We start from the raw sequence: 14,283 nt of genomic DNA, 5'->3' as shown, positions 1-14,283 counted from the left end.
TTTTCCATTGGACAAAAGGCCGGTCACATGACCGTTATACTGACATTTATTAACAAATGAATGTCTGGTATTCTAAACATGACGTAAATGACGACACTCTACTTCCACATTCTTGAGGAAAGCCTATGAATAAATACAGAACAATTCAATCTTGTACTTGATATTTTTACATCAATTGGGAAAAAAGTACGAGTTTTTGACTGAATCTCCTGATATAACACCCTCGGTACCACAAATTACTGCATACACAAGTGCATTGTAACGTTATGGTGCTGTGCACTGGCATATAATCAGACAGTCATACAAAGATTCTACGGCCTATGTCAGATATGCCGGCAATACCAGTCAAGTCTCCCCAGATAGACAGGGTGTTGGTCAAGGTGGTGATCTCTAAGCATGGATGCTCACTGTACATATCTGCAGACGCAAGAACACAACAACTCTGAAACGGTCGCGACACAGGGAATTTATTGTCAGTGTCATATCGTTAAACGTTTCACACTGAACGTTTCGTTTGTATCACGAACTGTTAATGTTGAAATGATGCCTCCAGTGACGAAGTGACGAGGTGACGAGGTGACGAGGTTTAGAAAACTACAATACAAAGTAAAAGAAATTTAGTTTGTGACATTTAGACCTTAATTTTCTATATAAACATGTTTTGACATTTCTTAAAATATATGCATTAATTCACTTTTTCAACTCAAGAAGTACAATAGCATATAAATGCATTTACCTATCATCACAAAATGTCAGAAATGCAAAAAAAAACCTTACATTTGTGCTCCAACATACTTTCATTCAGACTGTGACAATCGACAGACAACATGGAGGATCACATAGCACGTGTACATCTAATGCAGGGAGATTGTGTGGTCACACCTGATCACATGACAGGAAGAAGTGAAACTGAGGCTTCAATATACATTTCAGATTATACAAAAAACTCATTGCTGAATCCTGGGTTTGACCTCACAACCAGCAACCTGACTGGAATTCAAGTCTACATCTATATCCTCTGGACCACAGAGAAGCATGAGAGCTCCTGAACAAATTAACATCATAAACCTAATCAATAGAAAAAACTTTCATCTTGGCATATTCAATATCAGTGACCTCCTCAATGAACTTGACAAACATTATTGCGGGCTACAGATGGGACGCTGCAGAACACCAGCGATACTCATGGCTGATGACACAACCCTGGCTAGCAACCATAGGAGTGGACTACAAAGTTCTTTTGACATTGTCCAGGACTATGCACGAAAATGGCACTTAACTTCTAACTTCAAAAGAGATGTGTGTTAATCTTTTCACATATAGGCAGTCCCTGGAGGATATGACTTTCACAATATGTGACACAACAATTTGTGTAAAAAGTAGCACAGTCTATGCTGGCTCCCATATAGCCACAGTCAACACCAGAAGGAAGACGCGTGCTGTATGCAACAAGACAAGGAGAAGTAGCAATTCTCTCAAACCCCAAAGTTTGAAAATCACGAGCAGCATGTCGTGATAAGAATAAAGACTTTCTTTGGTAACACTTGACTGATTCTCAGCCTTGTCATTAAGTGACACACGTTGGAAACATCTCTTCTTAACGTACATACTTCTCTATATGTTTCTATGGTTCGCATTTCTTTTGGCGGTGAGTATATATGATAACGAGTAATATCTCCTTATTCAAGTGAACTGTGGGAGAACATGACAGAAAGTCTGAGAAAGAGGAAGCAGAGAAGCTACAACGATATTTTGCCAAAGTGATACAGTGTCGATGAACGCCATGATCGACCGAAAGAAATGATCTCTCCTCGGTAGACTATAGAAAGGTGAGATATGTCACATCGAAAAAATGTACATTCTCGTACAAGATTGATCAATATATGAATGCTGGGGGCTGTAAAATGTCACATATGACCTGTGTGATACGGCAAAGATGCACGACCTCTGGTGTCACGTACAAGTCTGCTTCACCACACGCTATTTCCGTGTAAAGATCACTGGAAGAGGGTTGAAATTACTGCCCACACAAGTATACAGTAAGGTTATATTACTGCCTGCACAAGTATATAGTAACGTTATATTACTGCCTACACGAGTATAAAGTAACGTTATATTTCTGCCAACACAAGTATATTGTAACGTTATATAACTGCCCACACAAGTTCAAAGTAACGTTTTATTACTGCCTACACAAGTATATAGTAATGTTATATAACTGCCCACACGAGTATAAAGTAACGTTATATTTCTGCCAACACAAGTATATTGTAACGTTATATAACTGCCCACACAAGTTCATAGTAACGTTATATTACTGCCTACACAAGTGTATGGTAACGTTATATTACTGCCTACACAAGTATATAGTAATGTTATATTACTGCCTACACAAGTATACAGTAACGTTATATTACTGCCAACACAAGTATATAGTAACGTTATATTTCTGCCAACACAAGTATATTGTAACGTTATATACTTGCCCACACAAGTTCATAGTAACGTTTTATTACTGCCTACACAAGTATATAGTAATGTTATATAACTGCCCACACGAGTATAAAGTAACGTTATATTTCTGCCAACACAAGTATATTGTAACGTTATATAACTGCCCACACAAGTTCAAAGTAACGTTTTATTACTGCCTACACAAGTATATAGTAATGTTATATTACTGCCCACACGAGTATAAAGTAACGTTATATTTCTGCCAACACAAGTATATTGTAACGTTATATAACTGCCCACACAAGTTCATAGTAACGTTATATTACTGCCTACACAAGTGTATGGTAACGTTATATTACTGCCAACACGAGTATATAGCAGTGTTATATGGCTGCCTACACAAGTATGCCTACACATTATATTACTGCCTACGCAAGTATAATGGTGCTTACACAAGTGAATGGTAACGATATATTACTGCCTACGCAAGTATATAGTAACGTTATATTACTGACAACACGAGTATATAGCAGTGTTATATGGCTGCCTACAAAAGTATGCCTACACATTATATTACTGCCTACGCAAGTATACTGGTGCTTACACAAGTGAATGGTAACGATATATTACTGCACACGCAAGTATATAGTAACGTTATATTACTGACAACACGAGTATATAGCAGTGTTATATGGCTGCCTACAAAAGTATGCCTACACATTATATTACTGCCTACGCAAGTATAATGGTGCTTACACAAGTGAATGGTAACGATATATTACTGCACACGCAAGTATATAGTAACGTTATATTACTGACAACACGAGTATATAGCAGTGTTATATGGCTGCCTACAAAAGTATGCCTACACATTATATTACTGCCTACGCAAGTATAATGGTGCTTACACAAGTGAATGGTAACGATATATTACTGCCTACGCAAGTATATAGTAACGTTATATTACTGACAACACGAGTATATAGCAGTGTTATATGGCTGCCTACAAAAGTATGCCTACACATTATATTACTGCCTACGCAAGTATACTGGTGCTTACACAAGTGAATGGTAACGATATATTACTGCACACGCAAGTACACTCTTCACAAAAAGAAACGCACAGGTAGAACAAAAATTCCGGTATATAAATTGGATATATGTTATTGGAAAATGTTGGTGGCCTGATATTCGACAAAAGGTGCGTCAAAACGCAGCCATTGTCGATTTGCAATGTCTTAAACGGCATTGTTTTCACACTTGTTCAAAAATGTCAAGGAGGAAAACAGTAAAGCAAAATGCACGTGCAAGTTATGGCATTCGTAACTCGTGGTAGTGGCTAAAAAAGGCAAGCATAAGCCAATAATTTGTCATTCAAGTGTCAACATTTTTCATGTTCATAAATGCCGAAACGGAACATCGTATCCAAAGAGGGGAATCGGCTCTTCTGTTGCACGCCATTTCAACGTCCACCATAGCAACATTTGCCGCCCTTGTGACCGATACACACAGTTCAATTCCACTGCGGACCGTCCGACCAAGAGTTACCACCCCTGCACAGGATCGCTACATTCGACTGTTCCACCTACGTGATCGCAATGCAACAGCTACGGGGACTGCAGGACGCATCCCTCGTTTGATTACGATATCGGACCAGACTGTCAGGAACCATCTTCGCGAGACTGGAATCCGTTGGTGCCATACCTTACAGCCTTGGAATTTGAGAAATTGGAGACGAGTGTGGTTTAGCGATGAATCACGATTCTCCTTCACCGGCGGGATGGAAGACAACGTGTTTATCGTCGTCGAAATGAGCGTTTTGCCCCACATTGTGTACGTGAATTCGACAAATTCGGTGGCGGTAGTGTCAGATGCTACACCACGAGATCTCACTTGGTTGTCGTTCAGGGAAATGTGACAAATCACTACATGAATCTAATTCTTCAACCGTACCTTCTTCCAATCATTGACCGCCAGAGGGAGCTGTTTCAACAGGACAACGCTCCACCGCACACATCTCGTGCCACGGTAGACTACTTCCATAATGCCAACATCAACGACTTGTCCTGACCGTCGAGACTTCCAGATCTCAACCCAATCGAACACCTCTGGTATAAACTCGATCGACGTGTACGTCAACGTCAGAACACGCCACAGACACTCCCACAACTGGCCAACGCGTTACAAGTAGAATGGCGCAGAATTCCGCAGGACAGAATTCGAACACTTATCCAGTCAGTGCCGAGGAGATGCAGAGCCGTGATTGCTGCCCGGAGCGGTCACACGAGATACTGAGTTCAGCGCAACTTTGTGGCCTTATGTGACGTGACAATGAACAGTTTTTAATGCCTTTGTACAACGACAACATGTGACTATCGATTAAAAAATTCATGTTTGTATCTATGATTTTAAATGAAATATATCGACTTTATTAAGTACAATAAATGTACTAAACATCTACCTGTGCGTTTCTGTTTTTGGAAAGTGTATAGATAAACCGGTGCTGTGAATATTCACCCTATAAACTAAAACAGTTACGAAGAGTGTATTTTGTAAGGATATATTAGCTTTACAGCAAAATAACGACCAAAGGGCACATAACTCTTGTAGTTTGGTCACGTGACTGCTGATAAGACAACGATTCATATAATAGGGATTGTTTGTTGACCAGGTAGATAACACGCCTAATCAGACTTATAATGCGCACATCGATTCCTAAATCCCGGATACATGCAGCCGGACCGTTGACCAGCCACAGTCTCGCTGTGTCATATATGACGTAATCGATGTACTCAGTGCCTACTTGAACACGAGTGTCAGGTTATCGGGGAACAAATTGCCCAACACAATGGTCGTTGTGGGATATATTTCCCTGTTTGTCGTGTGTACAGGTAGGTAACAACTACCGGACATCGGGGTGCTGGTGTTTAGAGTAACTGTTTAGGTTGATACCGGCAAATAACGTCGATATATATGTTTATGATCATTTTGTAACAGTACTGTTATTCATTTCTTCATTGATTTTTGTCGCGTTCATACATGTTTGTTTTTAAAAAACACTCCTGATAAAAGAGGCAGCACCCATCTATATAAATATATACCCCTGGAACAAAGTGGCTGATGGCTGAATAGCAGTCATGTTCAAATTTAAATCTGTCAGTGTTATCAGGACATACCAGCGTTGCTCAGCCAGAATACGCTAGAAGCAACTACTGCCGTAGTTCCTCTAATAAATCATAAGTTTGCTTTATGGTATTTACATCTTGTTTTATAAGCGTCTACGGCATTAATTTCAAACATTAAATTAAAACAATGAAATAATCAGACAATCAAGCGCTTGTGAGCACTGCTTAATCGCCAAACGAGTCTTACATGCTCGTGTTTTGTTCAAAGTCTTACTTAGAACATGGATGTGTTATGCAGAAAGGTTTTTAGGTCACGTGTCACTTTAGGTCTCCCAGCCTCTGCGCATCGCTGGGTAGCTTCCTTAACGTTCCTTTAAGTTCTTCGAATTCCCCTGGGAAAGTTATGAAAACACCCGGGACATATTCACCAGTGTGTCAGGGGTATACCGGGTTATGTGTGAGACATATAGACCAGTGTGTCAGGGGTATACCGGGGTATGTGTGAGACATGTAGACCAGGGTGTCAAGGGTATACTGGGGTATGTGTGATACATATAGACCTGGGTGTCAAGGGTATACTGGGGTATGTGTGAGACATATAGACCAGTGTGTCAGGGGTATACCGGGGTATGTGTGAGACATAGACCTGGGTCTCAAGGGTATACCGGGGTATGTGTGAGACATATAGACCAGGGTGTCAAGGGTATACCGGGGTATGTGTGAGACATATAGACCAGTGTGTCAGGGGTATACCGGGATATGTGTGAGACATAGACCTGGGTCTCAAGGGTATACCGGGGTATGTGTGAGACATATAGACCAGGGTCCCAAGGGTATACTGGGGTATGTGTGAGACATATAGACCAGGGTGTCAAGGGTATACCGGGTTATGTGTGAGACATAGACCAGGGTCTAAAGGGTATACCGGGGTATGTGTGAGACATAGACCAGGGTGTCAAGGGTATACCGGGGTATGTGTGAGACATAGACCAGGGTGTCAAGGGTATACCGGGGTATGTGTGAGACATAGACCTTGGTGTGAAGGGTATGCCGGGGTATGTGTGAGACATAGACCTGGTAGTCAAGGGTATACCGGGGTATGTGTGAGACATAGACCAGGGTGTCAAGGGTATACCGGAGTATGTGTGAGACATATAGACCAGTGTGTCAGGGGTATACCGGGGTATGTGTGAGACATATAGACCAGTGTGTCAAGGGTATACCGGGGTATGTGTGAGACATATAGACCAGGGTGTTAAGGGTATACCGGGGTATGTGTGAGACATAGACCAGGGTGTCAAGGGTATACCTGGGTATGTGTGAGACATAGACCAACGTGTCAAGGGTATACCGGGGTATGTGTGAGACATAGACCAGGGTTTCAAGGGTATACCGGGGTATGTGTGAGACATAGACCAGGGTGTCAAGGGTTTACCGGGGTATGTGTGAGACATAGACCAGGGTGTCAAGGGTATACCGGGGTATGTGTGAGACATATAGGCCAGGGTGCGGAGAGTATGTAAGGGTATGTGTGATACATGTAGACTTGGGTGTCAAGGGTTTACCGGGGTATGTGTGGGACATATAGACCAGGATGTCAAGGGTATAGAATGGTATGTGTTAGACAAAGGCCTGGGTGTCGAGAGTATGTAATGGTAGCACCCTAGCGATATCTCCTGTGGGAGCCAGGATGATGAATACACTCCTCTTCCAGCACTGCTGCCAAGCCAGGCCTTCAACCTGTTCGACAAGGTGACGTGTGACCTCCCGCATCTGAAGATCAAGCTGGACACCTGTACCCGGCGCTACGAACAGCCCGTCAGCGTCTTCCTTCCGCCGTCTCTGGTCGGCGACGGCGTGGCGGGGATGCAGAGCCTGGTGTCCAGCACTGGAGTCGACTACCAGCAGCTCTTCGTGCAGGTGGATGAGATCAAGTGCCTCAGCCAGTATGTTCATCCTCCGCATCTTGTGTACATGTCTAGGGTCCAAAACAGCGACCGATATTAGAACATTGACTAATAGAAGCCCCATACTTTGACATAGGCTTACAGAAGCCCCATACTTTAACATAGGCTTACAGAAGCCCCATACATTAACATAGGCTTACAGAGGCCCCATACATTAACATAGGCTTACAGAAGCCCCTTACTTTAACATAGACTTACAGAAGTCCCATACTTTAACATAGACTTACAGAAGCCCCATACTTTAACATAGGCTTACAGAAGCCCCATACTTTAACATAGGCTTACAGAAGCCCATACATTAACATAGGCTTACAGAAGCCCCATACTTTAACATAGACTTACAGAAGCCCCATACTTTAACATAGACTTACTGAAGCCCCATACTTTAACATAGACTAATAGAAGCCCCATACTTTAACATAGGCTTACAGAAGTCACATACTTTAACATAGGCTTACAGAAGTCCCATTTATGGATTGATTTACCGCTACTGTTGACAGACGGATACGTATGTTCCAATAACGTCAAGAGAAGGACGTGTACCAGCAAAGTTGAGAGGAGGAATTGTTTCACTGCGTGATCAAGACGAGTGATACACGACCCGTATATGTTAGCGCCAAGCTTGAGATGTAGCAACAACGAATCAGACCACAGCGCCATCGGTATCTAAGCAGTATTTCTACCCATGTAAACGCTATAAACAAATTAACATTCCTCTCACTTTAACAAAATACCAAATGAGGAACCGATTTTCGATTATTTATCTTATTATTTTACCGATCCTATCTTTTGACAAAACAAGAACCAAAAAGGGGTGATCTGTTACATGTTTCTTGCGACCACTGACCCAGTGTGCTGAAACACTGCCATTCACACATTCAAACCAACAATAACTTAAGTCCTACAGAGGATTGTCGTGCATGTAACAACTCCGGTGTCTTTGCAGGCAGCGGCTGCAGCGGGCTTCACAGGTGGAATGTCGCTACGCCGTGATGACCGAGTGTGTCCAGCCAGCCTACCGCTCCTTCCTGCCTTACCTGTCCAGGATCAAGGAGGGCATGGAGTACATTTGTGACCACCTGTCCAGTAAGTACCCCTTTACCTGTCCAGTAAATACCCCTTTACGTGTACTGAGTACCCCTTTACCTGTACTGCGTACCCCTTTCACTGTCCAGTAAGTACCCCTTTACCTGTCCAGTGAGTACCCATATACCTAGCTGTACTGAGTACCCACTTTACCTGTCCAGTAAGTACCCCTTTACCTGTCCAGTAAGTACCCCTTTACCTGTACTGAGTAACCCTTTACCTGTACTTAGAACCCACTTTACCTTTACTGAGCCCCCACCCCTCCCCTTTACTTTTACTGAGTACACACTTTGCCTGTACTATGTACCCCTTTACATTTGCAGAGTACCCATTTACCTGTACATAGTACCCCTTTACCTTTACTGAGCCCCCACCCCTCCCCTTTACTTTTACTGAGTACACACTTTGCCTGTACTATGTACCCCTTTACATTTGCAGAGTACCCATTTACCTGTACATAGTACCCCTTTACCTTTACTGAGCCCCCAACCCCTCCTCTTTACTTTTACTGAGTAATCCCTTTACCTGTTGTTAGGTTTTATATTTTGTAGTAATAATTGTCAGCATATGAGTAAAGGGCCAGTACAATTTCAAGCACTGTCGGTGACAGAGAGTGGAATTTGAAGGTATCCGCCCCTGATTGTTTACAAACACCACAGGCTTCACCGTTCGTGTAGCTTCGGGTTTGGACGGTTTCAAGAAGGCTGAATGTACCTATATAAGCGCGAAACGAAGGCGATCAGAGGCCTTTTTCTATCTGACTTGCGTTTTATCTGCTTGCCAAATACCGATAGGATACTCTCACTGATTTCCATCATCCTACTATCAGCACATCGGATGAATGTATCACTCTGGTGTTCTCTAACAATCTCTACATTTGATATCGAGATTACATATTATTCAGCTACAGATCTCCCCCCGTAGTGAATGTGGAATATTAACATGAACCATCACTTAGAACGTTAAGACGAGTCAAACCCAGGATTCTTTATCTTAATACAACTAAGCAACATTCCTGAGATATATTTTAAATATATAAGCCTGGATTGTTTAATGAAAAACACATTGCAACAATGTTATTTTTGTGGCAGGCACTTTCATTGATTTCAACAGTCTGAAACATTCTTATTTTTATTTATTTTTATTTTTATGAAGAATTTTCGGGGGCAATGTATTTTTTTCGATAAATCGCCCAACCACCCACCCCTAGAGAATATCAAATGGGCGGCCCATTAAGCTCCAATGCCCCCTGATAAAATCCTGCGTTCTTTCTTCTCCAGGTCTTGATGCCCAGTGCGAGACGGGGAGGTTGAGTCAGGTGATCGGATGCGTCAAGCGCAAAGACCAGACAAGCTACACGGAAAACGAGGAGTTCTACGTGCAGGACCGGATGTGCAGGTCAGTGGCCATCTCAAAACCACTTGTTATTATATAGAGCATCTATGACAAGGTAACTACTACATTAGATGTGGCAATAATGCCGGGGGGTGTACAGAGAAGGGGTAGTGCTAAAGTAAAATGACAAGTACCTGCGAAAAAATATTGGGTTTGCCAAAGAACTACAACTTCTACACTAGGACAGAGGACATTTGTGGTTGTCAGTGCAGTGGACATTGGAGGACCGGAAGTGATAAAGGACTTATGTCATCGAGGACAAGCAGATAGATGTTAGATAGGGGTGAGAATGGCAGGCAACGTTATAGGTGACACAAGGATTGGAGACTTCACAGGATAAGCAAGTTCTCTGAGATCTTGTCTCAACCGTTCTGAATATTTTGGTACGGTAAATTATCTAATTTAAAAATCATGAAATGTTCCGTTCTGACCGTTCCTATTTCCGACATCCGTACGTAATCTCAGGAATATGCATTTCGTACAAACCAATAGGTTTAATGTCAGTGCACAATTAGCCGCCATTCAGATTTCAACGACCTTGATTTCAACACGTTTTACCATCATCCCGAAAAAACTACTGATGTATCCATCTTGATTTCAGGACTTTTGAATACGCACGTCAGTGTGTGGTCAGTTCTCTGGCGGAATGTGGTCAAACTGATGTCGACATTCACAGTCGAGCCATGGACTATTTCGCCCCATCGTTTTGCAGCGCTACTCATCACGTGACATCACTGGCAGCCATATTGCTTTTCTCTGGACTATCTCACATAGTGAGCAGGATCTTTCTTCATTAGAGACTGTAGCGGTTTCCAGGCGTGTCATCAAAACAAGAGACACGATTTATATGTGTGTATAGATGTACATCTCCAACATGGCACTTGATTCAAGACTTGAATCAAGATCTCACGAGTTCCTTTGCATCTCGCAGGATTAATGGACAAGCAACATCAACATATTCGTTGAATTACTCTCTCAGTGATGCTGTCTGTTCACACTTATTGGAAGGTTATCCCGTGACATTCCTTGAATTATAACATAAATATAAACTACAACGTTCAAACAGTTTAGTCCTCAGTAGGGGCGGTCGGGTAGCCCAGTGGTTAAAGCGTTAACTCGTCACGCCGAAGACCCGGGTTCGATTCCCGACATGGGTACAATGTGTGAAGCCCATGTCTGGTGTCCCCCGCCGTGATATTGCTGGAATAGTGCTAAAAGCGGCGTAGAACCATACTCACTCACTCACTAGTCCTCAGTAAATTATACAACTATGTTTTTTAAGCCAACGAATAATTCAGTGATTTCATACATTATGTTTGTTTGTTGTTTGTTGGTTAACGCCGCACTAGCAGTATTCCAGCTATATGATGGCGGTCTGTAAATACTCGAGTCTGGACCAGACAATCCAGTGACTGACATCATGAGCATCGATCCACGCAATGTAACAGAGGTGTCATGGTGAAATAACGACGAATACTTCATTCTGCTACAAAGTTGTCTGGGTGATCGGTCGGGTACAGACATTTTAAAACACAGAAGCTACCAAATTGCTTTGAGGATTATTTGAAACTATTTTACAGCTCTTTCCCCAAATTGAAGGCAAGATCTTAAAGGAACGAAGCACACTGTACATATCCACGTGTTTCATAGCCTTTTTCTTAAAGCATTTGATTTATCCTGCTAGCAAAGAATGTCACAAAACTTTCTTTTAGCTTTTAGACTTAACAAAGTAATGTAGATGTGCTTGTGATTTTTTAAATAGATATTTTGGTTTCTAGGTCTGTCTGGAAGACGAAGACGCTCAGGAATGTTGCTTGGTTGTATTAAGATAAAAGATTCCTGGGTTTGACTCGTCTTAACGTTCTAATTAATGGTTTATGTTAATATTCCACATTCACTACGATGGGAGATGTATATATAGACACACACACACACACTAACACACTCACTCACTCACTCCTAGGTAAGAGACTCGTTGTCACCATATCCATGTCTCTGATTGTAAATAACTAACAAACATACGATTTATTTTTTTAATAAAATATACTTTCGTTTGGTCTATGTGTGACGAGATTTATTGATGCGTCTTGTTAAATCTATCATATTACCACCACAGTTTGAAGAGATGGGGGAAAGTAAGCTGGCATTTCGAAAAGCAAAAAATAATTTAAAAGTTGTACACAACAAAAAGCATTAAAATGCGACGCTAGATTCATCACGTGTGTTATTTTAATATGGGAAATATCAACCGAGTCTTAGTTAATATGGGGGCACGGGAGGCCCAGTCGTCTAGGGCGGCGCGATTCGCTGTGTAGAGTTGCGTCCCTTGGGCACGCCAGCAACCTATGATTGTGGGTTCGAGTCTCGGTTCGCCCAAATTATGTTTCTAGGTTTGTTAGCACCATACCCGTGCTCGTGGGTTCCATCGAAGTGTTAAACGTCCGAGACCTGCATCACTTCGGGCTTTCCTCCCACATTAAGCTGACACGCCGTGATATAACTGGAATATTGTTAAAAGCGGCGTTAAACCCAAATCACTCAGTCACTCATTTAAACTTTTCATCACTATTTTGCCTTTTGCGCCCAATGGAATCAGTCCATCAGTCACTCATGGCTGATTATTTTCTGGCGTTGATGTTGTGAATACCCTTTCTCCTCCTATAGCTGCAGAAGGTGGAAGAACACAGCATACAACATTCGTCCGCAACTGAATAACACTGACAGAAAACATAGCAGCATGTCTGTCATCTCCCAGCAGAACTGGGACCATGGTAATAGGGTTCACACTAGTCCTCTGGACTAGTCATAGTAAAGCATTTATAAGGCTGAGAACATATCCTGACATTGGCGTGGCCTTACCAAGATGACAATATATCTGTTCTTCGCGAATCACGTACTATTCAATTTCTGCGAGATATTTTCCTACAATTACATGAAACACCAAACTGTGCGATGTTATGTGCATGTAAATTGTATACACCGTAGCAGTATCCCTATGAAACATTTAGCAGTATACTATGGCTGACTCGGACGTTGCCGTTCATAAATAACCACTCTCTCATGCTTGAACCGGGAGCACTCATCTTCGTTTTGATCTGAATTTCGTTTCATTGAAATGTCGAATGGACAATTTCGATGGTGATTTTACTAGCCTTGTGTGACCACGAGACTGTTGGCTGTCTCACGATCAGACCAACCTATTGTACGTACCAGAATCTCAAAGCTGTTGGTCTCGGTGAGCTGAGGTGAAATGGGTTTAACGTCGCATCCAAGATTATTGCACTTATATGGCGTGTGTGTGTAAGTGTGTGTATGGGTGTGTGGGTCCTTGCCAAGCGGCAAGCAGGGTAAGAAGTACAATCTTTCAGAATCTTTTGGTATGGCGCGGTCGGGTATCGGACCACAGACCTTCTCTCCTGTCTGTCGCTGTGCCCACCAGACCATGGAGGCGGTCTTGAAATTTGTACGTGTCAGATTTGTACATGTGAATTAATCTAACCTTCTATTTGAGTATATGAGGCCTGCTTTCAGTCTTGGCTGTGAGTGAGTGAGTGTGTGAGTGAACATTCAACCATGAATTTGTAAATTACTCGATTCTGATTGGTCAGTCAAAGGCTTTTAAATCACAATAAACCCCCTCTGATTGAAACGGCTGGTTTGGCGGGCACATCACAGCGGAAGCTAATACGTATTCATAGAATAATCCCGTTTCCAGTCATTGTCGGTAGCTGTTTTTAAATAATAATACCGGTATATAATAATTGAACTGGTGTTTCGGCTTGAGCGAACGCTTTAACGCCTGGCTACCCTATTGCCCCTTGGTCAAGTGTGTATTCCTGTAACGGAAACCCAATTAAATCTTATTTATGTCAACCTCAGTATATCATTAATGGAGTGAGATTAAACAGGACTTCTTTTACATGAGGGCGTTCCAGTTAAATGTTGAGAAATAATGACCACTGTGAAGCAGGTCTTAAGACGTTGACCGCTTCGGTATAACCATAGCGCGAGCATGGTGCTGACAAACCTAGAAACCCAGCAATTATGGAATGCAACTCTGCAGAGAGTATTGAGACTCCTTACAAGATTTGGCCAGCGATTCCTTTCGTGGACTTGAATCTGCCCTTGACATCACATGGAGACACCTCCATGGATGCAATGTTCCTTCACACCAAGAAGCAACTGTTGGTGGCATACAATTCCACAAATAATGCAACGTGGAGGTTGTTGTGATATCATTTTCACAAAATAATATG

General features: G+C 42.2%; 1 protein-coding gene across 1 annotated transcript; it reads left to right on the top strand.

Annotated features, from left to right (window-relative positions):
* Positions 1 to 5,069: 5,069 nt before the first annotated feature.
* Positions 5,070 to 12,086, top strand: LOC125372313. The gene is made up of 5 exons (XM_048381737.1): positions 5,070 to 5,345; positions 7,294 to 7,525; positions 8,493 to 8,632; positions 9,913 to 10,030; positions 10,629 to 12,086. Exons 1-5 carry the CDS (start codon positions 5,303 to 5,305, stop codon positions 10,822 to 10,824), a joined length of 729 nt encoding a protein of 242 aa, XP_048237694.1. The 5' UTR covers positions 5,070 to 5,302; the 3' UTR covers positions 10,825 to 12,086.
* The last annotated feature ends 2,197 nt before the right edge of the window (positions 12,087 to 14,283 follow it).

Source organism: Haliotis rufescens, unplaced genomic scaffold (genome assembly GCF_023055435.1).
Source record: "Haliotis rufescens isolate VD_foot unplaced genomic scaffold, xgHalRufe1.0.p SCAF_4, whole genome shotgun sequence".
NCBI classification, from domain to species: domain Eukaryota; kingdom Metazoa; phylum Mollusca; class Gastropoda; order Lepetellida; family Haliotidae; genus Haliotis; species Haliotis rufescens.
The sequence above is the reverse complement of the archived record's forward strand: the minus strand, read 5'-3'. Positions and strand labels throughout refer to the sequence as shown.